This window comes from Salmo salar, chromosome 04 (assembly GCF_965601325.2).
Source record: "Salmo salar chromosome 04, fSalSal1, whole genome shotgun sequence".
NCBI lineage: Eukaryota > Metazoa > Chordata > Actinopteri > Salmoniformes > Salmonidae > Salmo > Salmo salar.
In genome coordinates, this window is record NC_138294.1 from 85,184,789 (window position 1) to 85,211,993 (window position 27,205).

At 40.6% G+C, this 27,205-nt stretch overlaps 2 protein-coding genes across 5 annotated transcripts in view; both read left to right on the forward strand.

Annotated features, from left to right (window-relative positions):
* afap1l1b (actin filament associated protein 1-like 1b) overlaps positions 1 to 7,132 on the forward strand; it is a 39,875-nt gene extending 32,743 nt beyond the window's left edge. For 2 of the 4 annotated variants that reach the window (XM_014198107.3, XM_014198104.3), the window contains exons 14-18: positions 1,758 to 1,890; positions 2,045 to 2,218; positions 2,399 to 2,574; positions 2,690 to 2,818; positions 6,206 to 7,132. In XM_014198107.3, the coding sequence (XP_014053582.3) occupies positions 1,758 to 1,890; positions 2,045 to 2,218; positions 2,399 to 2,574; positions 2,690 to 2,818; positions 6,206 to 6,232 (639 nt within the window). In that variant the 3' untranslated portion in view covers positions 6,233 to 7,132. The remainder of the gene's footprint in view (positions 1 to 1,757; positions 1,891 to 2,044; positions 2,219 to 2,398; positions 2,575 to 2,689; positions 2,819 to 6,205) is intronic. The other 2 variants (XM_082974767.1, XM_082974766.1) reach the window with 2 other exon arrangements.
* Positions 7,133 to 8,007: 875 nt separating this feature from the next.
* On the forward strand, positions 8,008 to 26,771 carry grpel2 (GrpE-like 2, mitochondrial). The gene is made up of 4 exons (XM_014198112.3): positions 8,008 to 8,174; positions 16,185 to 16,344; positions 19,837 to 19,918; positions 20,016 to 26,771. Exons 1-4 carry the CDS (start codon positions 8,092 to 8,094, stop codon positions 20,321 to 20,323), a joined length of 633 nt encoding a protein of 210 aa, XP_014053587.1. The 5' UTR covers positions 8,008 to 8,091; the 3' UTR covers positions 20,324 to 26,771.
* Positions 26,772 to 27,205: the final 434 nt, after the last annotated feature.

A 27,205-nucleotide genomic window follows, 5' to 3' on the forward strand; every position in this document is an offset into this window, starting at 1 on the left:
GTCTTTTACCAAATAGGGCCATCTTCTGTATAACACCTCCTACCTTGTCACAACACAGCTGATTGGCGCATATGGATGTCCATAACATTTCTCAAATGTCGAGTAAATTTAAATCTTACCTGTCAACTTGTCCGGCGCTAAATTTTGCTAAAGTAAACTCTGAAATGGCATATTTTTATGAAGATTTTAGAATATTAGACACAGTGCTGTTCTCTTTCACAGTTTATTCTGCAGACACACACACACACACAACACAATGTGTACACTTCAGAGCATCTGCAAATCCGTCATGAAATCTCCATCAAAAGTTGAACTCATTGGCTGGATCCTGCGATACGTACAAATATGCACAGATGCAGTTGCACAAATAATTCAGCAGGTGGCGCCACAACTACACAAATAACCTGGCTGCTTAATTACAGCAACTCATACAAACAAGGATGTCTATTTGAATCCTGTTACATATGTATTTATGTAAAAATATATATATATATATATATGAGACCACAATGGAAGTAAGTCCCTGACTTTAATGTGCAATCCCGGTCTCTTAAAAAACTAAAATCAATCCAAACTGTTTAGCGGCCAAATGATGAATGAAAAGAGAAGTCTGTTACAAAACACAAATGTTTAATTACATTCTGAGATTGTCAAGCCAAGCCTTCGATACTGGGTAAACCTACAATGTAGGGAGGGATGTATTTTCAGTTTGTCGAGATAGATTATGTTGTTGAAAACGGAAACCGAAGACTGTATGCTTTGTTTATTGGTTGTGTGGTGCATTGGCACAGAAACCTGTTGGTGGAAAATGTGTTGCGTGTGTTTTATATAATTATAGATGACATCAAAATGTTGAAAATGTGATTCCCCCCTAGCTGATCATTGTCTGCAGACGGCTCTGATTGTAGTATACTGAAAGAGGCAGGGAGAGGGAGCTCATCTGTGGTGGTCGGTGAATCTTCTGGCCCGTAGACCTGCGTGGCATTGACTGTGCCACAAAAGCCTGCTGAAGTGGCCAAGTCGATATCCACGTTTTTAAACACACGGTCGCTACAGTTATTGTTATTTTTGGCCGTAAACATTATTTGGAGTTAATTCTATGGGGGAGAGGGTGGTACATTTACTTTACAGTCCAAGGGGAGGGTCATGTGAGGGGGAAAATGCAGTACAGAGATCTCACACAGCCCTGGCGTATTTGGGAAAACTCATGACTCTTTGAGGGGAAATATGAATCATATCCAACTGTGTGTCAAGACTTTTCTTTACTTCCCAAAATGTGTCTAAATCCAGATTTCACTATTTGACTGTAATACTTTGTGATACATCTCTCAAATTCCAGTATACTCAACTTGAAGTGGTTAGTTTATTTAACTTGTGGTCTAGTTTCTCAAACAGTAAGTTTTGCAATATCACACATTACATGCCACACACATTAGTGAGAGTTCATCTGTTGTATTACTCTCACCTCCCTCATCTCTATCTCCTTCCTCTTCCCTTCTCTGCTCTGCCATTGCCTGCTCTGCCCTGGATATCCCTTTCCTGCTCTACCTTACCCTTTCCTGCTCTACCTTACCCTTTCCTGCTCTACCTTACCCTTTCCTGCTCTACCTTACCCTTTCCTGCTCTACCTTACCCTTTCCTGCTCTACCTTACCCTTTCCTGCTCTACCTTACCCTTTCCTGCTCTACCTTACCCTTTCCTGCTCTACCTTACCCTTTCCTGCTCTACCTTACCCTTTCCTGCTCTACACTCCACAGCAGCAAGAGGAGCAGGTGCCCAGACCAGGAGCTCAGGTGAAACACCACTCTTCTTTCTCTAGCAGCAGAGAGACTGAGAAGGTGGACTCCCTAGTCACCATAAAGAGACACTGTTCCAGTAAGTCTCCAGAAGGTCAGCCAAGTCTGTGTGTGATGCTGGGAAGGGGGGGGGGGGGGGGGGGGGGGATTTGACATGATCTCATCTTGTCAGAGTATGCCTAGAATAAACCTATATTATTTTCAAATGTGACCACTCAGAATGTATTTTCGTTGTTTGTCTGCCTTAGATGCGAATAAGCATGTATCAGGGAAGTATGGTAAAACACGAGCAGAGGACGATGCCAGGAGGTACCTGAAGGAGAAAGACGAGATGGAGAAGGCGCGAGAGGTCCTCAAAAGTGCCCTGCTTGTATTACGCAATGAGAGGAAAGAGGTGAAGGAACAACTGAAGGACGCTACAGGTAAGACAATAAAACACGTCTTGTATTGACTATCCCTTAAAAAGAGAGAGCATGGTTTTTTTTTTTGTGTAGATTAATGGCGCCACCTACAGCTTGGCCACAGTATAGGAATTCTTCACTCAGACTTATTGAGGCGCCATGTAACCTAACAAATGAATGCGTGTTTGTGACTGTGGTCAGGTAAGCAGCAGAAGCAGCTGGAGAAGCGTTTTGCCCAGCTGGAGGAGAACTGCAGGGGGAAGGAGGGGGAGCGGGTGGACCTGGAGCTGCGTCTCACTGAGGTGAAGGAGAATCTAAAGAAGTCGCTGGCTGGAGGGGTGCTGGGGCCACCTACAGAGAGCAAACCCCCCAGAAAGGTGCCTGGCTGCTTTATCTCCTACTACATCACAAACAACTGTTTAAATTTCAGACCATGTTTTATTGTCTTTTTAGAGTTTTTACCCGTTAACAGATATTCTCAACTTTGTCCAGGTCCAGATCAGTAAAGTTGATCATCTATACAGCGAGGCATCCATGCCAGTAAACTGTGCTGCTGAGATGCGGAAGCGTCCCCTATCCATCTATGCATCTAGCAGAGGAAATGTCATGCAGAAAGCCAAGGTAGGCAGTCATTAACCTCTATGGGCTACTCAACAGCCAGTGTAATCCCGTGGTGCGATATTCAAATACCTCAAAAATGCAAAAAAGTCGGAGCCTTAGAAAGATGCCCGAGTTTCTGACTTGAAATTCCGAGTTGGATGAACGTTTAACCTCTATGGGCTAGGTGGGACGCTTGCGTCCCACCTACTCAATAGCCAGTGTAATCCCGTGGCGCGATATTCAAATACCTCAAAAATGCAAAAACTTCAATTTTTCAAACATATGACTATTTTACACAATTTTAAAGACAAGACTCTCATTGATCTAACCACATTGTCCGATTTCAAAAAGGCTTTACAACGAAAGCAAAACATTAGATTATGTCAGCAGAGTACCCAGCCAGAAATGATCAGACACCCATTTTTCAAGCTAGCATATAATGTCACATAAACCCAAACCACAGCTAAATGCAGCACTAACCTTTGATGATCTTCATCAGATGACAACCCTAGGACATTATGTTATACAATACATGCATGTTTTGTTCAATCAATTTCATATTTATATCAAAAACCAGCTTTTTACATTAGCATGTGACTAGCATTCCGACCGAACACTGCCGGTGAATTTACTAAATTACTCACGATAAACGTTCACAAAAAACATAACAATTATTTTAAGAATTATATATACAGAACTCCTCTATGCACTCAATATGTCCGATTTTAAAATGGCTTTTCGGTGAAAGCACATTTTGCAATATTCTAAGTAGATAGCCCGGCATCACAGGGCTAGCTATTTAGACACCCAGCAAGTTTAGCACTCACCAAAGTCAGATTTACTATAAGAGAAATGTTATTACCTTTGCTGTTCTTCGTCAGAATGCACTCCCAGGACTTCTACTTCAAGAACAAATGTTGGTTTGGTCCCAAATAATCCATTGTTATATCCAAATAGCGGCGTTTTGTTCATGCGTTCAAGACACTATCCGAAAGGGTAAATAAGGGTGACGAGCATGGCGCATTTCCTGACAAAAAAATTCTAAATATTCCATTACCGTACTTCGAAGCATGTCAACCGCTGTTTAAAATCAATTTTTATGCCATTTTTCTCGTAAAAAAGCGATAATATTCCGACCGGGAAAGCGTGTATACGTACAAAGAGAGAGAAAATAAAAACATCTCGTGCCCTCGTGCACGAGCCTGAGTCTCAGAGTACTCTGACCAGCCACTATCCAAACGCGATAATGTGTTTCAGCCTGGGGCTGCCTCGATATCATTCAGCTTTTTCCCGGGCTCTGAGAGCCTATGGGAGCCGTAGGAAGTGTCACGTTACGGCAAAGATCCCCAGTCTTCAATAAAAAGAGCCAAGATGAACAACAACTTGTCAGACAGGCCACTTCCTGTTCAGAATCTTCTCAGGTTTTTGCCTGCCATATGAGTTCTGTTATACTCACAGACACCATTCAAACAGTTTTAGAAACTTTAGGGTGTTTTCTATCCAAAGCCAATAATTATATGCATATTCTAGTTACTGGGCAGGAGTAGTAACCAGATTAAATCGGGTACGTTTTTTTATCCGGCCGTGTCAATACTGCCCCCTAGCACTAACAGGTTAAACGAGATCCAAGGCACCCATTGACCTGATGTACAGTTGAAGTTGGAAGTTTACATACACTTAGGTTGGAGTCATTAAAACTAGTTTTTCAACCACTCCACAAATTTCTTGTTAACAAACTATAGTTTTTGCAAGTCAGTTAGGCCATCTACTTTGTGCATGACACAAGTAATTTTTCCAACAATTGTTTACAGATAGATTATTTCACTTATAATTCACTGTATCACAATTGCAGTGGGTCAGAAGTTTACATACACTAAGTTGACTGTGTCTTTAAACAGCTTGGAACATTCCAGACAATTATGTCATGGCTTTAGAAGCTTCTAATAGGCTAATTGACATCATTTGAGTCAAGTAGGTGTACCTGTGGATGAATTTCAAGGCCTACCTTCAAACTCAGTGCCTCTTTGCTTGACATCATTGGAAAAAATAAATCAGCCAAACAATTGTAGACCTCCACAAGTCTGGTTCATCCTTGAGAGCAATTTCCAAACTCCTGAAGGTACCACGTTCCTCTGTACAAACAATAGTATGCAAGTATAAACACCATGGGACCACGCAGCCGTCATACCGCTCAGGAAGGAGACACGTTCTGTCCCCTAGAGTTGAATGTACTTTGGTGCAAAAAGTGCAAATCAATCCCAGAACAACAGCAAAGGACCTTGTGAAGATGCTGTAGGAAACAAGTATAGAAGTACCTATATCCACAGTAAAACGAGTGCTATATCGACATAACCTGAAAGGCCGCCCAGCAAGGAAGAAGCCACTGCTCCAAAACTGCCATTTAAAAAGCCAAACTACGGTTTGCAACTGCACATGGGGACAAAGGGCATCATTTTTGGAGAAATGTCCTCTGGTCTGATGAAATAACAATAGAACTGTTTGGCCATAATGACCATCGTTATGTTTGGAGGAAAAAGGGGGAGGCTTGCAAGCCGAAGAACACCATCTCAACCGTGAAGCACGGGGGTGGCAGCATCATATTGTGGGGGTGCTTTGCTGCAGGAGGAACTGGTGCACTTCACAAAATAGATGGCATCATGAGGCAGGAAAATTATGTTGATATATTGAAGCAACATCTCAAGACATCAGTCAGGAAGTTAAAGCTTGGTCGCAAATGGGTCTTCCAAATGGATAATGACCCCAGGCATACTTTCAAAGTTGTGGCAAAATGGCTTAAGGACCACGAAGTCAAGGTATTTGAATGGCCATCACAAAGCACTGACCTCAATCCTATAGACAATTTGTGGGCAGAACTGAAAAAGCGTGTGTTAGGAAGGAGGCCTACCAACCTGACTCAATTACACCAGCTCTGTCAGGAGGAATGGGCCAAAATTCACCCAATTTATTGTGGGAAGCTTGTGGAAGGCTACCTGACTTGTTTGACCCAAGTTAAACAATTTAAAGGCAATGCTACCAAATACTAATTGAATGCATGTAAACTTCTGACCCAATGGGAATGTGATGAAAGAAATAAAATATGGAATAAATCATTCTCTCCACTATTATTCTGACATTTCACATTCTTAAAATAAAGTGGTGAACCTAACTGACCTAAAACAGGGAATTTTTAGTAGGATTAAATGTCAGGAATTGTGAAAAACTGAGTTTAAATGTATTTGGCTAAGGTGTATGTAAACTTCCGACTTCAACTGTACCTGTTCTCTCAAGTAGCACTGTGTCTCAATGTTCAGTAACGAAATCAGAGTTCAGACTAACAAACAAACAGCAATGTCAGCCCCCATATCTTTACTTTATGTACCAACACTACATGAGTGTCCTGTTTTTCAGGAATGGGAGTCGAAGAAGGGGACTTAGAAAGACGATGCTCATGCAGATGGACAGTCTTATACTTGTCTTGGAACATGTTGGAGCTGATTTGAAAGAGAGGAGAGTGGGTGAAGCAGGCACTCCATTCTCAACTTTTCCACTCCCCTCTTGAGAGCTCAACGTTTACTGCACATCGCTGAGCTGGGAAACGTGTGACTGGGGAAGACGAGACACTGAATCTCCTGGAATTGTTGTAGAACCTCACTCAAAGCCCTATTTCACTAGGAAACGCAGAATTCTGTGGCATGACACTTGTTTTGTGATTCAGTAATCACTTGTGTTGCATGTGGTACTGTTGTTCCTTCAGACAGACACATCTAAGGGCTGGACTTGAGATGTTGAGAGCTGAGTGGTTTGCAGAGGTTGAATATGCATACTCACATTATGCACATATCTGCACGAAAGAATAATAAAGGGAAATAGAACGTATCGATTGTGAGTTTGTTGTTGGAATAGTAGCCTAAAGGAGATGCTGAAGTACAGTTCTATGTTGTAACCTCTATGAAAGTAACTTCAGAACACGTACAGTAAGCTGGTCAGAGAGGGAGAGGAAACGACTGTTCATGTATATGAAACATTATTTCAGATCTCGATTTAACAATTTGGTGCAGCTGGACGACAGACAGAAAAAAACTATAGAATGACACCTGTATAAAACCAAATAGTTATTGTAATGTGAGACTAATGACTAAACAAAGACGTTTCCTTATTACATAATTCACTGACTGTTTCTCAGTGTAATGAGCCTTTTACTTTTAATTACTTTTGCACTTTATGTTATTTTTATTGTACATAAAAGCTGTTCATTGATATTGTCTGTCTTTTTCATCAGAGAGCGAGATAATATACACCTGGCCATCAAATATTAATAAAACCATTTTAAATGTGTATTCTGTAAGATTAGTGGCTCTGTCATTAGCTTACACAATGATGAGGATGACACTTCCCAATTCATTTTAATACTTGTTTACCTGTGTACTTGGAAGTCCACCAGTTGGAAAGACCACTTTTGTAAGAGGCAGGACAAGACACAAGCGGAGAAGAAATCGGAGAAAATTGGCATCACTGAGTGCGGCTGAAAGCTTTTGGGGATTCGTGACTTCACAGCCGATGCCTTGCAAGGAATACTGTTCCGCCCTCGCAGGCTCCTGAGCCTGTGTAGGGACGTGTCTTGGACTGAAAGAGTGGGATGGGTTTTGTATTTGATGTTTGTAGTATGTCTATTTTGATGCTTGTGGTATGTCATCTTTTCCCACAATGGATGTTTTATTTTTCACGTTCACTGCCCTTTTACAGTAGCTGGTGGCAATACATATTATAGGTTGTGTAATCTGCCAATAAACCCCAGAGAAGAAGAGGCAGGATAAGGGCAGCCTCCTCCACTGAGGTATAAATGAACAGTCGACTCAAGATTTAACCAGCAAAGGGGAAAATGCTGGAGAGCTCCAGAGCCTCTAAGTCCAACAGTCTGACGAAGACATTCTCAAAGCGTTAATACGTTTCCTAACTAGAATATAAACAGTAAGAACCTAGTCCCAGTCGCCACCATACCCCAATCCAGCACCATCGGGTTTGCACTCCGCCATAATGCCCAACAGAAGAGGAAGAAGACTCGAACGGCTGGGTTTCCTCCAGATTGCACAGCCAAAATATCGTAAAAAAATCATGAAAACTAATGTTTGGGTCTCCATTTAAGGTTAGCAGTGTTTATCAATTTATATCTAAATATAAATTGATCAATTGTAGAAATAGGTGGGGTTTGTGATTTTGTGGCTGTAGTAACTAGTGACGACCAGTTGGCTGGCCTAAACTTCCGCTGCAGTGAATTTTAACGGAATCTCAGAAATATGGCCATACGCTGTTTTTTCTCGACTCGGAAAAATCTAAACTGCTTCGGCAGATTACAACTCCTCTTGTCAAATGATTGCAGGTGAGTATTGGCAACATATAGTTACTCTTCTAGCCATTTAACATACAGTGTAAACGTTCAAGTAAAGACAACACTTTCAACAAACTAGCCAGCGTTAGCTAGTTAGCTTTGCCTTTGCTAACGTTAGCTAGGGGGGGATTCAGACCCTAGTTAAGCGCGAGTGAATCGAATTGTATTCCTGTTTTATGCACTTTTCTCTCTACACGTATTCTGACCTTGAATATAGAAAGGAAGGGGTCCGTTTTCCTAAGGTACTCGTTTGGTGTAGTGATCAGACAAATGGAGATGTGGCGGAAGGGTGTCTCCAGATTCTTTCTGACCTCTAAACGCGGTATTCGAGAAGGGTGGAACTGCAGCCCGCAATTCGGAGCGATCCTAGGCTCGACACATGACATTTTTAACAATGCTTTTTTTCTGATTTAAAAACTAGTTCATTTCATCAGCCGATGAGCCCAGTTTCGTAATATTACCACATGTCCCATTTGCTTGCCGTAGTTTAAGTAATAACGAAAAAATATGCCTTATTTTAGGGCATTGTTCAGCCTGCCAGCTACTATTAGTTCTATTGAGCACCGTGGCACCAACTCGCCTTCATTACTTTCTATTCCCAGCCTATTGTTCTATGCCACAATGCCTGCTTTGCTATTGTTGTCAATGAGAGCTGCCCACGTTGCTGGTAGTTCAAATGTAAACAACACAAAATGACTCATGGAACTCTGTTGTCCCATTGTTTCCTATAGGGAAATATAGGTATGGCTCTCTATTTTGTCAAATATCTCGCAATCTGTATATTTAGATTTTTTTCAAATTGTACACCATTTTAATCATAATAATCTCTTTCTAATTATATCCGGATGGGCCGCGTACTCGGTTGGTTGTCATCAAACGCAAGCCCCAAAATAACTTTTGCCCTTGGAGATTCTGTGCTCCCCCCATTGTTTTCCTATGGGGAGGCATGCTGGTATATTTCGCAAAATATCTCACAATGTGTTTAATAGGATTTTTTTTCAAGTCGGACACCATTTTAATCAGGATAACCTCCTCTTTCTAACTACATTTGGTTGGACAGCTTACTCTGCTGTCATCGATCGCTAGACCAGAAATAGTCCAAAGTTGCCATTTTTCCCCATTCTTCCTCGTTATGCAGACATAAACACACTCGGTACCATCGAGGTGCGGGTGTTTACTTTCTTCACGAATTGTTATTTTTCAGTTTTGTCCTAAGAAGAGAATAAAAAGGGATACATTGTTTGGTGCCATTTAGGCTAAATGAAGTCCTAAGCGTCACTCCAGTCAGAACAGAGCGTTTGATTCCATTCATTTGCTATGGGCCCTCGCTAGTGTATCATCTTAGCCAATGTTCTTTAGCCGTTTTTCAGCCTTGGGTGTAATTTTGACTCGTTCTATTGTCCAGCCTACATGTGGGCATTCCTACATCTGCAGGAACCCATCTTTATACTTGTATTGGTACATTTGTAAGCCATGACTCTAGTACATGGGCGGGAGGCAGGGGCGCTCTCGTACAGTACTGTAGATGGGGGCAATGCACCATAACGTTGGATGCCCAACAGCCGATAAAGCCCACAGAAGAAGAGGCGTGGGCGACAACAGTAGCTAGTACACACCGGTAGTGTCCTCCGCCTGTGGGGCAATGTTTTCCTGCAGTTCTGTTCAGTTCCACATGGAGGGAAGATGTTTGGTAGGCGGGAGCGGAGGACACTGCTAGTTTAGCCAGCTAGTCCTGTAGACTCCGGTACACAGCAGTCGTTGGCGACGCCGTGTGCTAGCTAGCTGTCGCTAAATAGATAGAAATTATAAATATATCTCTCCAACAATAATACCATTATTACACATCAATACAGGGACATTCGTGTGAATACAATGAAACAATTAAATAATAAAACACCAGAGAATAATACTGTTTAAGAAAATAATAATGATTTACAAGGATAAGCATAATGCCATTCAACATCATCAAATGTAAACATGGGTAATTTTGGAGATTTTATACACAACCTCATGAATTTCAATCCATAGTTTACTAGAATGGCAGCATGAAAACAATTCAAAAAGTCAGAGGAGCAAAAAACACCAAGGCGTTTTGGCAAAATTGAACCTTTTGTGCAAGAAATCATTAACATGGCAGATGGAAGAAAATATTTTTCAATTAATTTAACTTTTGGGATAACTGGACAATTAAGGGTAAAGGTAGTTGCTTTTGACCATAGTATGGGTTGGTCACTTCCATAGCAATATATTGAATTATTATCACCAAAATGACTTCATTAATTGCCAATTGCATCCACTTATTGTTGAATTTATTTCTGTCCAAAAGGTTCAATTTATTCGTTTGTGGACTTAGAAAGTGGGAACAACTTCATAATATAATAAAATGTTCTTAATAAGTCCAAGAATAGGAAGTAGAATTTATTTGTAAACGTTCATATATTCTCTCTGATTACCATGAAATACCCTGAAATTTACCAATGAACTCATGGCAGAAACTCCCCAGTGTTGTCTAACAAATAAAATCACATATTTATTTTTTATTTTATTTCACCTTTATTTAACCAGGTAGGCCAGTTGAGAACAAGTTCTCATTTACAACTGTGACCTGGCCAAGATAAAGCAAAGCAGTGCACAAACAACAATGCAGAGTTACACATGGAATAAACAAACGTACAGTCAATAACACAATAGAAAAAAAGTATATATACACTGTGTGCAAATGGTGTGAGGAGGTAAGGCAATAAATAGGCCATAGTAGCAAAGTAATTACAATTTAGCAAATTAACACTGGAGTGATAGATGTGCAGATGATGTGCATGTAGAAATACCGGTGTGCAAAAAAGTAAATTAAAAACAATATGGGGATGAGTTAGGTAGATTGGATGGGCTATTTACAGATGGGCTGTGTACAGATGCAGCAATCAGTTAGCTGCTCAGATGGCTGATGTTTAAAGTTAGTGAGGGAGATTATAAGTCTCCAACTTCAGCGATTTTTGCAATTCGTTCGTCATTGGCAGCAGAGAACTGGAAGGAGAGGCGGCCAAAGGAGGTGTTGGCTTTGGGGATGACCAGTGAGATATACCTGCTGGAGCGCGTGCTACGGGTGGGTGTTGTTATCGTGACCAGTGAGCTGAGATAAGGCGGAGCTTTACCTAGCAAAGGCTTATAGATGACCTGGAGCCAGTGGGTCTGGCGATGAATATGTAGCGAGGGCCAGCCGACAAGAGCATACAGGTCGCAGTGGTGGGTGGTATATGGGGCTTTGGTGACAAAACGGATGGCACTGTGATAGACTGCATCCAGTTTGCTGAGTAGAGTGTTGGAGGCTATTTTGTAAATTACATCGCCAAAGTCGAGGATTGGTAAGACAGTCAGTTTTACGAGGGTATGTTTGGCGGCGTGAGTGAAGGAGGCCGATTCTAGATTTAATTTTGGATTGGAGATGTTTAACATGAGTCTGGAAGGAGAGTTTACAGTCTAGCCAGACACCTAGGTATTTATAGTTGTCCACATATTCTAAGTCAGAACCGTCCAGAGTAGTGATGCTAGTTGGGCGGGCGGGTGCGGGTAGTGATTGGTTGAAAAGCATGCATTTAGTTTTACTAGCGTTTAAGAGCAGTTGGAGGCCATGGAAGGAGTGTTGTATGGCATTGAAGCTCATCTGGAGGTTTGTTAACAGTGTCCAAAGAAGGGCCCGATGTATTCAGAATGGTGCCGTCTGCGTGGAGGTGGATCAGGGAATCACCTGCAGCAAGAGCGACATAAATTAATACCCTTGTCAAACCAAAGTCCTTTGAAAATGGGTTTCCTATTCATTTGAATTTTGCTTGAATATAATTTTCCAGAAGAAAACATTTGCTAGTGAAACAGGGAATTTCACAGGTAATTTTGGAGGGACAAAATCCCATTCCATTAGGAATTCAAATCCTCCAAGTTGATTAAACTGTTAGGAATATGATACCACATAGAGGTAGGATTAAACAGACACCATTCACCATTCTCAATCCATTTGGCCTTTGCCTTATCGTTGTATATGTCGTCCAGTTCACATTGACATTTAGCAAGCTCGGCTTTTTCATCTTCTTTTAAATCTAGTTTATTGCTCAGCCTGTTACTATCAGTAATACTAAACATCTGCTTTGGGAATCTTTTCAGAGCTAGCAATTTACCAGTAGTGATGGTAAGTAGAGGTCGACCGATTTCAAGTTTTCATAACAATCGGTAATCGACCTTTTTGGGCATCGATTACATTGCAATCCACTAGGAGACTGCGTGGCAGGCTGACCACCTGTTACGTGAGTGCAGCATCAAAAGGACCTTGCTAGCATTAAACGTATCTTATAAAAAACAATCGATCTTCACATAATCACTAGTTAACTACACATGGTTGATGATATTACTAGGTTAACTAGCTTGTTCTGCATTGCATATAATCATTGCGGTGCCTGTTCATTTATCATCGAATCACAGGCTACTTCAACTTCGCCAAACGGGTGATGATTTAACCTCTCTGGGGTATGTGGGACGCTACCGTCCCACCTGCGGGACACACTATTCAACAGCCAATGAAATAGCAGGGCACCAAATTCAAAACAACAAAAATCTCATTATTAAAATTTCTCAAACAGACAACTATTATATCCCATTTTAAAGATACACTTCTCGTTAATCCTCCCACATTGTCCGATTTCAAAAAGGCTTTACGGCGAAAGCATAAAGTTAGATTATGTTAGGACAGCGCAGAAACAAGAAAAACCACACAGCCATTTTCCAAGCAAGGAGAGGCGTCACAAAAACCAGAAATACAGCTAAAATTAAGCACTAACCTTTGATGATCTTCATCAGATGGCACTCATAGGACTTCATGTTACACAATACATGTATGTTTTGCTCGATAAAGTTCATATTTATATCCAAAAACCCCATTTTACATTGGCCCGTAAAGTTCAGAAATATTTTGCCTCCAAAAACTTCCGGTGAATGAGCACATCAATTTACAGAAATACTCATCATAAACATTGATAACATATTAAACTGTTATTCGAAGAATTATAGATAAACTTCTCCTTAATGCAACCGCTGTGTCAGATTTCAAAAAAGCTTTACGGCAAAAGCACACTTTGCAATAATCTGAGTACTGCGCTCAGACAACAACATCAAGCAATACAGATACCCGCCATTTGGGAGTCAAATAAAATCATAAATAGCATTATAAATATTCACTTACCTTTGATGAGCTTAAGTGGGTTATCATCAAGTAAAAACAACCACAACCTTCCTAAATCCCCCTGATAGCCAGGTGCAAGGGTTGAGAAAAGGGCCAACAAGCTGGCTGACATCTTTCAGTCAAAGGTAAGCCAAAACGAATGCAATTTTCACTAAGCTGTAGGCTAATAACCTGATAATATTTTAGGCCTACATTTAAACTTGGCTACATCAACAAATTGTGTGGTGACTTTGACAGAACTTTGAGTTGATTAGGACTAAATTGTGACAAATACAACAAGAAAATGTTACAATTCCTGTCCATATTTCTCAATTTACAGTGGTACAATCATGTCAGATTTGTTTCGCTGGTATTATTGCTGCATTTTAAAACAACTCGGATATCTCCAACTTCAGTGTGTTCAAGACAACTGGCAACTCAGAAAGACTGGGGAAAATCGCTTTAACCTGTTAGGGCTAGGGGGCAGTATTGACACGGCCGGATAAAAAACGTACCCGATTTAATCTGGTTACTACTCCTGCCCAGTAACTAGAATATGCATATAATTATTGGCTTTGGATAGAAAACACCCTAAAGTTTCTAAAACTGTTTGAATGGTGTCTGTGAGTATAACAGAACTCAAATGGCAGGCCAAAACCTGAGAAGATTCCATGCAGGAAGTGGCCTGTCTGACAAGTTGTTGTTCATCTTGGCTCTTTTTATTGAAGACTGAGGATCTTTGCGGTAACGTGACACTTCCTACGGCTCCCATAGGCTCTCAGAGCCCGGGAAAAAGCTGAATGATATCGAGGCAGCCTCAGGCTGAAACACATTATCGCGTTTGGATAGTGGCTGGTCAGAGTACTCTGAGACTCAGGCTCGTGCACGAGGGCACGAGATGTTTTTATTTTCTCTCTCTTTATATGTATACACGCTTTCCCGGTCGGAATATTATCGCTTTTTTACGAGAAAAATGGCATAAAAATTTATTTTAAACAGCGGTTGACATGCTTCGAAGTACGGTAATGGAATATTTACACATTTTTTGTCACGAAATGCGCCATGCTCGTCACCCTTATTTACCCTTTCGGATAGTGTCTTGAACGCACGCAACAACGCCGCTATTTGGATATAACAATGGATTATTTGGGACCAAACCAACATTTGTTATTGAAGTAGAAGTCCTGGGAGTGCATTCTGACGAAGAACAGCAAAGGTAATAACATTTTTCTTATAGTAAATCTGACTTTGGTGAGTGCTAAACTTGCTGGGTGTCTAAATAGCTAGCCCTGTGATGCCGGGCTATCTACTTAGAATATTGCAAAATGTGCTTTCACCGAAAAGCTATTTTAAAATCGGACATATCGAGTGCATAGAGGAGTTTTGTATCTATATTTCTTAAAATAATTGTTATGTTTTTTGTGAACGTTTATCGTGAGTAATTTAGTAAATTCACCGGCAGTGTTCGGTCGGAATGCTAGTCACATGCTAGTCACATGCTAATGTAAAAAGCTGTTTTTTGATATAAATATGAACTTGATTGAACAAAACATGCATGTATTGTATAACATAATGTCCTAGGGTTGTCATCTGATGAAGATCATCAAAGGTTAGTGCTGCATTTAGCTGTGGTTTGGGTTTATGTGACATTTATATGCTAGCTTTTTGAAATAGGACAGTGTGGTTAGATTAACGAGAGTCTTGTCTTTAAAATGGTGTAAAATAGTCATATGTTTGAAAAATTGAAGTTTTTGCATTTTTGAGGTATTTGAATATCGCGCCACGGGATTACACTGGCTATTGAGTAGCCCATAGAGGTTAATGACTGCAAGCGTCCCACCTAGCCCATAGAGGTTAAACGTTCATCCAACTCGGAATTCCAAGTCAGAAACTCGGGCTCCGACTTTCTGACTTTTTAAGATCATTGACGTCATAATTTGACCTCGTTTTTTTGTCAGTTACCAGTTGTCTGTATAGTACCAATAGTACATACTGGGTGTGACAGCACTAAATTACTATAGTTGCTCAGCGAAACTCCATATTTGGTGAGTAACAAACATATTATGACATAAAACTTGCAGCGCTGTCTAATGTCAAAATTAATGGTAGGTAACTGGGCTATATTCATCGTCTCCTCCTCTGCCCAGATACTGGTTCAAGTGCTAGATGGCTTGTTATCATTAACTAGCTAGCTACCACTGATTTAGCTAGCTAACTAGCTAGCTGATAATTACTTTGTCTTGCCCAGGCCAATACTTTGTAAACAAGAGACTGTAAACCTTGCTGTGGTGGCTTTGATTGAATTCCAGTCTCTCAGTCAATGGAGTTGAAGCATCATGCCTCAGATAGCACTGCATAGACGGCAATCCTTGTATCTAGAATCTATTGTTTTAAACTGTTTATTTGAACCAGAATAAGAGTGTTAGATAAGCATGAAGCACTTATTGGTACTGCTCTAGTTTACACTTCTATGTTTACACCCATTCTCTGTCAAAATCTAGGCTTAAGGGATCCTGAGTTAATTAGTGGTTATAGCCTGAGCTCTGTTACAAATCCCACAGAAGTGGGATGTTGGCGCTCAGCCACATTAAGTAGGATTTTAAGGAGTCAAATGTTGTTCAGAAGGAAATTGTTTGAACAGCGAATTCTTTCACATGATGTACTTGGGGGAACATACATAAAGGGTTTTTACGGGTTTGCCCTGATTGCTACTAATAATATTACAGCACAAAGTAAAAAAATCTATTGAGGCCGATATTCTGAACATTTCTTCTGTTCCATATTTTGCATTCCAGCGCCGTGATTGGCCTCTACAGCACAGCAGCAAAGCAGTGGGGAACAGGTGATGATTGCCATGGTGATGACACCACAGATGACTCCAGCCATGCGGGGACCAATGTGAGACTGCTGGAGATGAGAGCCAGCAAGCTGGAGGAGCAGGTCAGGGAGCTGACGGTAAGAGTCCTTTCTCACTAAGTCCGTTATTTTTTCTCCGAATAAAATAAGTCTGTAAAAATATTTATATGAGGACGTCTTGTTTATGGTGTCGTTCACACCGATTGCAAAATATCGTCCTGCGGCAATCTGTCAATTATTTCTTCGGAAACAGGTTGGATTTTTGCGTCTTTTCGTATGCGAAAATAAGCTGTTGACCAAAAGAACGCGCACTGCCACTGACAGGTCTGTGGATTCTTTGTGTGAATAAAATAATAATAATCTCTGCCATTTTTTTACATTTGCAATGTATCAATTTAGCCAATGGGATCACGCCGCTCTCGCCATTCAAACTTCCCCACCAGTTCATTGTCAACGCTGTAGCCTATTTTATAGCCATTCAGCAAGTAAGAGGATCGATCTATGCTTCTATGCCTAGTAGCCTATATATATATCGTTTTAAAACATAGCTTGAAATAAGTTTCAAACTACAGTTGAAGTCAGAAGTTTACATACACTTAGGTTGGCGTCATTAAAACTCGTTTTTCAACCACTCCACAAATTTCTTGTCAACAAACTATAGTATTGGCAGGTCGGTTAGGACATCTACTTTGTACATGACACAAGTAATTTTTCCACCAATTGTTTACAGATAGATTATTTCACATATAATTCACTGTATCACAATTCCAGTGGGTCAGAAGTTTACATACACTTAGTTGACTGTGCCTTTAAACAGCTTGGAAAATTTCAGAAAATGTCATGGCTTTAGAAGCTTCCGATAGGCTAATTGACATCGTTTGAGACAGTTGGAAGTGTACCTGTGGATGTATTTCAAGGCCTACCTTCAAACTCAGTGCCTCTTTGCTTGACATGGGAAAATCAAAATAAATCAGCCAAGACCTCAGAAAAACAATTGTAGACCTCCACAAGTCTGGTTCATCCTTGGGAGCAATTTCCAAACGCCTGAAGGTACCACGTTCATCTGTACAAACAATAGTACGCAAGTATAAACACCATGGAAGCACACAGCCGTCATACCGCTCAGGAAGGAGACACGTTCTGTCTCCTAAAGATGAACGTACTTTGGTGCAAAATGTGCAAATCAAACCCAGAACAACAGCAAAGGACCTTGTGAAGATGCTGGAGGAAACGGGTACAGAAGTATCTATATCCACAGTAAAACGAGTCCTATGTCGACATAACCTGAAAGGCTGCTCAGCAAGGAAGAAGCCAATGCTCCAAAGCCGCCATAAAAAAGCCAAACTACGTTTTGCAACTGCACCTGGGGACAAAGATTGTACTTTTTGAGAAATGCCCTCTGGTCTGATGAAACAAAAGTAGAACTGTTTGGCCATAATGACCATTGTTATGTTTGGAGGAAAAAGGGGGATGCTTGCAAGCCGAAGAACACCATCCCAACCGTGAAGCACGGTGGTGGCAGCATCATATTATGGGGGTGCTTTGCTGCAGGAGGGACTGGTGCACTTCACAAAATAGATGGCATCATGAGGAAGGAAAATTATGTGGATATATTGAAGCAACATCTCAAGACATCAGTCAGGAAGTTAAAGCTTGGTCGCAAATGGGTCTTCCAAATGGATAATGACCCCAGGCATACTTTCAAAGTTGTGGCAAAAAGGCTTAAGGACAACAAAGTCAAGGTATTGGAGTGGCCATCACAAAGCCCTGACCTCAATCCTATAGAAAATTTGTGGACAGAACTGAAAAGGCGTGTGTGAGCAAGGAGGCATACAAACCTGACTCCATTACACCAGCTCTGTCAGGAGGAATGGGCCAAAATTCACCCAACTTATTGTGGGAAGCTTGTGGAAGGCTACCTGAATTGTTTGACCCAAGTTAAACAATTTAAAGGTTATGCTACCAGATACTAATTGAGTGTATGCAAACTTCTGACCCACTGGGAATGTGATGAAAGAAATAAAAGCTGAAATAAATCATTCTCTCTACTATTATTCTGACATTTCACATTCTTAAAATAAAGTGGTGATCCTAACTGGCCTAAGACAGGGAATCTTTACTAGGATTGAATCTGTGCTATAGGCAGAGTAAATATCTGCCAGATTTGACCTTATCAATAAGTGGTTGCACAGATTTAGATAAAGCACTCCTACTCTAATTAAAAATGTAGTGTCAACATAACCACCCATTGCTTCACAAACATGGATCACCGGCTGATCGTTGGGCTGTGGATCAACGGCTGATCGTTGGGCTGTGGATCAACGGCTGATCGTTGGGCTGTGGATCAACGGCTGATCGTTGGGCTGTGGATCAACGGCTGATCGTTGGGCTGTGGATCAACGGCTGATCGTTGGGCTGTGGATCAACGGCTGATCCTTGGGCTGTGGATCAACGGCTGATCCTTGGGCTGTGGATCAACGGCTGATCCTTGGGCTGTGGATCAACGGCTGATCCTTGGGCTGTGGACAGGTTGCATGCTTTTCTATTTTGTAATGGTTGGCAATTTCATCTTCATATAGCCTGTATCACAGCTGTCTCTATACCTCCCACTTAAACCTTTCCTTGTCAGTTTCTATGATAGGCTACATTGATTTAGCATTATACTATAATGTAGACTAGTTTTTGATATCCTACAGAAAGTATTTGAAGCTAAGGCAAGGCTTTTAATCCATTTTTGGAAAAGGAGAAATGTGATTTGCTTATGTCTGAGTGAGATGCACTGCAGGCGGCTTTGATTGACGGGTCCTTTTAGGTGGTTGGGTGTGCGTGTATGAGTTTGCTAATTCTCTATGTCCTTTCAGAAAGTTTCCTATAACAGGCCTGTCTGGACTGCATCATCTCTTTAATCAGATGGAAAGAGAACTGTAAGCAGCCAGCGTCATGATGGTCAGCATTTTTGCGTGGGATGACGACAGGTGCCGGTTTTGCATTTCCTCGCGTAATAAATGGGGTGAACTGAATGAAACGTAGCCAAGCACCTTTCATGATTCACCCTATAGGATGAAAAGCTTAACCTAATTTTTGCCTTATCATATTGTTTTTCCACTAGTATAGGATTTCTCTCATTACTGCGTCCTCTCCAGCCACTTTGAACAACATATTGTCACAGAGAATGACCGCAGCAGTGTTGGTGACGTTATACGAGTTTTGGGGGAAAGTGGAGGGACAAACGCACCATAGTTGGTGTGAATGGTTCAGTGCAGGGGTGTCCAACTCATTCCATGGAGGGCCTAGTGCAGGGTTCCCCAACTGGTGTCCCTCAGCTGAATCTAGTTGAAGATTCCTGGCTTAGTGTCTGCAGGTTTTGGGGTTTTCCTTTCAATGAAGACCTAGACAACCAGGTGAGGAGAGTTCCTTATTAATTAGTAACCTTATGTCATCAATCAAGCACAAGGGAAGAGCAAAAATTCGCAGACACTCAGCTCTCTCTGGAATGAGTTTGAGATGTGGTTTAGTGCGTCAACATCGGAATCTCTGTGTGTGTGTGTGTGGGTTTTTTTTTTTTTTCACGGAAGCTGTATTGTATTCCAGGAAAGATACAAAAGAGTCATGGCTGACTCTGACAACGTTCGAAGAAGAACTCAGAAGTTTGTTCAAGACGCCAAGCTGTTTGGTGAGATGTTTTTTTTCCTCCTACCCTGACATCTCCGACCCATACCGAGTATAGTCCTTCTACTTTGTGCAGTTGTAATCCCTCTTCACTCCTACAGGGATCCAGAGTTTCTGCCGTGACCTGGTGGAGGTAGCTGACCTGTTGAAGCAGGGGGAGGAGGACCAGAGACTGGCCCAGATCAAGGAGAGGCTGCAGGGGGTCTTCACAAAGCACGGTCTTATGAAGATGAGCCCCGTTGGGGCTAAATACGACCCTTACCAGCACGAGATAGTGTGCCACACTCCTGCTGAGGGATGGGAGCCTGGCACCGTTGCTGTGGTGAAGCATGATGGGTACAAGCTCCATGGACGCACCATCCGGCATGCTCAGGTGGGCATTGCTGTGATGACACAGGAGCAGGACTAAGGCTTGTGCTAGTCTCTGACCTCTCTAGTACTTCACGGTCGTCTGCACCTGACAGATCAAGATGTGCAACAATCCTTTCAGTTACTTAAATGTTTTTCATGTGGGTTGTTTCAATGTTGTCACTTTGTCTAGATTAATTATGTACATACAGTACCTGTAAAAAGTTTGGACACACCTACTCATTCCACTGTTTTTCTTTATTTTTACTATTTTCTACATTGTAGAATATTAGTGAAGACATCAAAACTATGAAATAACACATGGAATCATGTAGTAACCAAAAAAAGTGTTAAACAAATACAAATATATTTGAGATTCTTCAAAGTAAGCCACCCTTTTCCTGGATGACAGCTTTGCACACTCTTGGCATTCTCTCAAAGAGCTTTTCCAACACTCTTGAAGGAGTTTCCACATATGCTGAGCACTTTTCCTTCACTGAGCTGCTTTTCCTTCACTCTGCGGTCCAACTCATCCAAAACCATCTCGATTGGGTTGAGATCGGGTGATTGTTGAGGCCAGGTCATCTGATGCAGCGCTCCGTCACTCTCCTTAGTCAAATAGCCCTTACACAGCCTGGAGGTGTATTGGGTCATTGTCCTGTTGAAAAACAAATGATAGTCCCACTCAGCGCAAACCAGATGGGTTGGCGTATCGCTGCAGAATGCTGTGGTAGCCGTGCTGGTGAAGTGTGCCTTGAATTCTAAATAAATCCCAGACAGTCACCAGCTAAGCACCATCACACCACCCCCTCCATGCTTCACGGTAGGAACCACACATGCGGAGATCATCCGTTCACCTACTCTGCGTCTCACAAAGACACGGTGGTTGGAACCAAACATCTCAAATTTGGACTGATCAGACCAAAGGACAGATTTCCACCAGTGTAATTGCTCGTGTTTCTTGGTCCAAGCAAGTCTCTTCTTCTTCTTGGTGTCCTTTGGTAGTGGTTTCTTTGCAGCAATTCAACCGTGAAGGCCTAATTCACGTAGTCTCCTCTGAACAGTTGATGTTTAGATGTGACTGTTACTTGAACTCTGTGAAGCTATTTTTGAGGCTGGTAACTCTAAGGAACTTATCCTCTGCAGCAGAGGTAACTCTGGGTCATCCTTTCCGGTGGCGGTCCTCATGAGAGCCAGTTTCATCATAGTGCTTGATGGTTTTTGTGACTGCACTTGAAGAAACTTTCAACGTTTGAAACGTTCCGGATTAACTGACCTTCATGTCTTAAAGTAATGATGGCCTGTCGTTTCTCTTTGCTTATTTGAGCTGTTCTTGCCGTAATATTGATAGCCCAAATAGGGCTATCTTCTGTCACAACACAGCTGATTGGCTCAATCACATTAAGAAGGAAAGAAATTCCACAAATTAACTTTCAACAAGGCACACCTGTTAATTGAAATGCATTCCAGGTGACTACCTCATGATGCTGGTTGAGAGAATACCAAGAGTGTGCAAAGCTGTCGTCAAGGCAAGGGTGGCTACTTTTAAAGTATCTCAGATATAAAATATATTTTGATTTGTTTAACACTTTTTTTGGGGCTACTACATGATTCCATATGTTTTTTCATAGTTTTGATATCTTCACTATTATTCTACAATGTAGAAAATATTACAAATAAACCCTTGAATTGAACCCTAGTTGTGTCCAAACTTTTGACTGGTACTGTATGAATTTGTGTATTATAGTTTTTGCTGTATTTAGATTTTTTTTAAGTTGATCTGAAAATAGGGTCACTGTAACGTTGTTTTAGAAGTACTTTAACTTTGAGACTGTGCCTATCTTTGTTATTTTTAAGGGATTTATTTTGTTTAATTACATTTTTATTTTGTGGGCATTTGATAACCTGTTATTTCGTTCGTAGGACTGACGATGGTAAGTCTTTACTTAGCTTGGCTAGCTAGCTAGCTGGTAATTCTAAATTTGAATGATGCACCGGATGTTTGATCCACCTGCCTCGTTTTCTGTAAGGATGTGGACTGTGCTGTTAGGGGATGACAGAGGCTCGCCTCATAGGATAACTGCCAAGGTGTGGTGGTCTCTCAGGCTCTTATAGCTGCCGAAGGATGACCCAGGTGGGTGTTACACTTTCGGTGGTGGATGATCCAGCCTATACAGAGCCGTAACTGTGAACTTCAGCGACAGAAGTGCCTGATGAAAAGCTCCGGGCCTGTCTGACTGATGTTTCTCCCTCCCTGGCTGTACCATTGATGCCACCACCACTCAAGCTACTCCTTTATTGAACGGGATCATCATCGATCTGTGGAAGACCATCTCCAATGAACTGCCAGCTGCCTGAATTATTTTTTTATTTTATTTTTTTAAAGAGACTTGGAGATTCTGTATTAGAAACGCTAGCTATATAAAGCAAATCTATTATTGTTATTATTAGTCATATGAAATGTGTTTTGCTATTTACTGACATTCACATATGTGTAGATACTCAAGGATATTGTTATACCTCATAAGACCTGGTTGATGAAAACCTTTTAGTTTACTTAGTCATGTGGAAGTTGTGTACATTTGGAGAAGTTGCATTATTCACCCTGCCCTCCACAATTGTGCTTGTTTCTGTACGTGAGCAAGTAAGAATGAAGATCTTGATGTTTGAGAGAATCTGTGTTCTTACAGGATGGGATGGTTGCGTAGAATGTGCAGTTACCTGTATCTTTTATATGAAGGTTGCAACTTTACTTTGATAATGTTGAGATTTATGTATTTATTTGGACATTGTTTTTTGTTTAGCATTACCCAAAGAGCACTGTGTATATTTGTATGATGCAGCAATGAAATGGTTTCAGTTAGGAGGGTTCATATCCTCTACCCAACCCCTCTCTCCACTTTTAAATGTTTTTTTTTATCTGTCCTTTAATTTAAATTGGAGTTTGATTGATGTGCTTGATTTTATGATCTTATGTACTGCACTTGATTTGATGTACAGTGCCTTCCAGATGTATACACACCCCTTTTTCAACAGTTTGTTACAAATTTAGGATTAAAATTGATTTCATTTAATGTCAAATTGTGAGATTTTTAAATAAAATAATGTACTATATCTTGCTTTAGAAAAGTATTCAAGCCCCTGAGCAATGTTCCCTCTAATGGAGAGGAAATATCAGCCCAAGCAGAGAAGCACAAGATTGAACTCCACTCAACTTTCTAGTGTTTTCCACTTCTTTACTTAACACTATCAACGTTTCATTGTAGGAATTATGCTCGAGTCAACGCAATATTAGCCACTTTAAATGTAACATACCGAAACAAAATGAACTATGCAAGACTTAGTATGCAAAACTAACTGCAAAAGATCTTCTTGTAGGCAGAGCAGCATTGGAGTAGGATTCTATTGCATTGACAGGCATGCAGTAGGCCTATATGCAAATTGCCATATATGGATATGTGCCATTCACTTTGAACAGCTGTGTTTATAGCACGAGCGTCACAAGTAGATGTGCATTTATTTTTTATTTTACTTTTCTATATCAAAGCGAGAGCTTGTTCATTTTCTTTGCTAGTTAGTGAGTTATTAACCTAGTTATAGCTAATGTCTAGTTAACAGTGGGGGAGTGGTTGCTTCTTACAAGAGCACAAAGCCTGTGCATTTCTAGCCATCTTTGAAGTCTGGTAAAGAGCCTTTATTATGTCTTAAGGGGGCAGGCAGTGTTGTATTTTGAGACTGTCTTGAATAAGCTAAGTAGCCAATAATGGTATGGGAATAATAGTGCTTTTTTATTTTGTAAAGTGGTTTCTTGCATCAAACACAATATTTTCAGTCACATTGTCTGATGGACAAGTGGATCAACAGGTTAATGTCAAGCCCTGCATGTTTTATTCTTTCTTTCAAAAGTCTCATGGAATGTAGGCCTACATTGATCACAACACATTTGCTGCTACTGTAGACAGAATGGCAGAAAAGCTATTTCCATGTTAACATTTTATGGGATGCATTTTTCTCCATTGTTTTTGATGGTAGGTCTACATTATGATAAAATAGCCCCAGCAGCCTACTGGAACATAAAGGGGGTATAGCCTCAGTGTTCACAGTAAATGCGAGCCGGAAGTTCCACAGAATGCCGTTCAAGTTTGCGCTCAGCAGACCTGAAATCTGCTCAGTGCCGAAAAAATGATGTTAAGGATCACCTTTAGCAGAGGTTAGAGTTGTGATTCTTTTGAAGTAAGTCTCTAAAGTGTTGCACACCTGGATTGTACAACATTTGCCCATTATTCTTTTTCAAGCTCTGTCAAGTTGGTTGTTGATCATTGCTAGACAGCCATTTTAAAGTCTTGCCATAGTTCTTGAAGCTGATTTTAGGTCAAAACTAACTAGGCCACTCAGAAACATTCAATCTCATCTTGGTAAGCAACTCCAGTGTAGATTTGGTCTCGTGTTTTAGGTTATTGTCCTGCTGAAAGGTTAATTTGTCTCCCTGGTGGAAAGCAGACTGAACCAGGTTTTCCTCTAGGATTTTGCCTGTGTGTAGCTCTATTCCGTTTATTTTTATCCTAGAAAAAAAACTCCTTAGTCCTTGCCGATGATGAGCAAATCCATAACGTGATGCAGCCACCACCAGGCTTGAAAATATGAAGAGTAGTATTCCGTGTTGGATTTGCTCCAAACATCATGCGTTGTATTCAGGACAAAAAGTTTATTTCTTTGCAGTATTACTTTAGTACCTTATTGCAAACTAGATGCATGTTTTAGAAAATGTGTATTCTGTAGAGGCCTCATTCTTTTCACTCGGTCATTTAGGTTAGTATTGTGGAGTAACTACAATGTTGTTGATCCATCCTCAGTTTTCTCCTATCACAGCCATTAAACTCTAACTATTTTAAAATCACTGTTGGTCAAATCCCTTGAGCGGTTTCCTTCCTCTCTGGCAACTGAGTTAGGAAGGACGCCTGTATCTTTGTAGTGACTGGGTGTATTGATACACCATCCAAGCATCGTTTATAACTTCAAAGGCATATTCAATTCATTTTTTCCACATTTGACCCATCTACCAATAGGTGGCCTTTGGGAGGCATTGGAAAAACTCCATGGTCTTTGTGGTTAAAATCTGTGCTTGAAATTCGCTACTCGACTGAGGGACCTCACAGATAATTGTATGTGTGGGATACAGAGATGGGGTAATCATACAAATTATTACACACAGAGTGAGTCCATGCAACTTATTATCAGTGGTGGAAAAAGTACCCAATTTGACTTAGTTGAGTAAAAGCAAAGATACCATAATAGAAAATGACTCAAGTGAAAGTCACCCAGTAAAATAAATACATGTTTTTTTTTATGGTTTTAAATATACTTAAGTATCAAAAGTAAAAGTATAAATAATTTCTAATTCCTTATATTAAGCAAACCAGACAGCACCATTTTCTTGTTTTTATTTTATTTACGGATAGCCAGGGGCACGCTCCAACACTCAGACATCATTTACAAACTAAGCATTTGTGTTTAGTGAGTCCATCAGATCAGAGACAGTAGGGATGACCAGGGATGTTCTCTGTTTAGTGAGTCCATTAGATCAGAGGCAGTAGGGATGACCAGGGATGTTCTCTGTTTAGTGAGTCCATTAGATCAGAGGCAGTAGGGATGACCAGGGATGTTCTCTTGATAAGTATATGAATTGGACCATGTCCTGCTGAGCACTTCAAAATGTAACAAGTATTTTGGGGTGTCAGGGAAAATATATGGAGTAGAAGTTGTTGAAAAATATGAATGGTAAAGTACAGATGGCCCAAAAAACGACTTAAGTAGTACTTTGAAGTACTTAACTTTACAACACTGCTTATTATGAGTTAAGTACATTTTTACTCCTGAATGTATTTAGGCTTGCCATAACAAAGGGGTTGAAAAATTGTTGACTCAAGACATTTCAGCTTTTTTTTCAACTTAAATTCTTTTTTATTTGTAAACATTTCTAAAAACAAAATTCCACTTTGACTTTGTGGGGTAGATCAGTGGAACAACATCTCTATTTAATACATTTTAAATTCAGGCTGTAATACAACATAGTGTGGAAAAAGTCAAGGGGTGTGAATAGTTTCTCAATGTCACGTTCTGACCAGTAAAGGGGTTATTTGTTATTGTAGTTTGGTCAGGACGTGGCAGGGGGGTATTTGTTTTATGTGATTCGGGGTTTAATGGGATATGTATTTATGTAAGAGGGGTGTTTGATTCATGTGTTCTGGGGTTTTTGGGTTATGTTCTTTATTTCGTATTTCTATGTTCTGTCTATGTTGTGTATTTCTTTGTTGGCCTGGTATGGCTCTCAATCAGGAACAGCTGTGCATCGTTGTTGCTGATTGAGAGTCATACTTAGGTAGCCTGTTTTCACCTGTCCCTTTGTGGGAAGTTGTGATTACATAGCTGTGTTAGCCTGTAATCCTGTTCGTATGTTTTCTTGTTTCGTTTTCTTAAGTGTTCTAAATAAATATATAATGAGCACTCAACCCGCTGCGCTTTGGTCCACTTACTATGACGACTGTTACACTCAAGGGCACTGTAGGCCTACTGTTAATGTAAAATGTCCTTGAGTGCCCTGAAAGGAGTCCGCCAAATAAAATGTATTATTATTTAATATTATTTTTAAGAAGGATCTTTGAGTTTATTGGTTCTTGCTCACAGATAAAACTGAAGAAATGCAGAATTTACATCAGAAAAATAATTGCAAAACAATCACTTAAAATACATAATAAATGGCATAAATAGAATACAGGAAACTTAAAACATTACAGGAAATGTTTTCATGGTGGAAACTAAAACCTTAAAATTGTTACAAACATATTTTTGGGGGGAAAACATTTAAGAAGTAGAGTTTTGTTGTGCAGTCTGACAGCAGTGGGTAGAGTGGCATTTCTCTCATCCTTTTAAACCTTATTTCTAG

Excerpts from the sequence above, each read along its gene's own strand:
- grpel2 (XM_014198112.3), top strand. The coding sequence starts at position 8,092 with ATGGCCATACGCTGTTTTTTCTCGACTCGGAAAAATCTAAACTGCTTC. Across the intron at positions 16,345-19,836 it reads AGCAGGTCAGGGAGCTGACG|GAAAGATACAAAAGAGTCAT; the intron begins GTAAGAGTCCTT and ends ATTGTATTCCAG. Across the intron at positions 19,919-20,015 it reads TCAAGACGCCAAGCTGTTTG|GGATCCAGAGTTTCTGCCGT; the intron begins GTGAGATGTTTT and ends TCACTCCTACAG.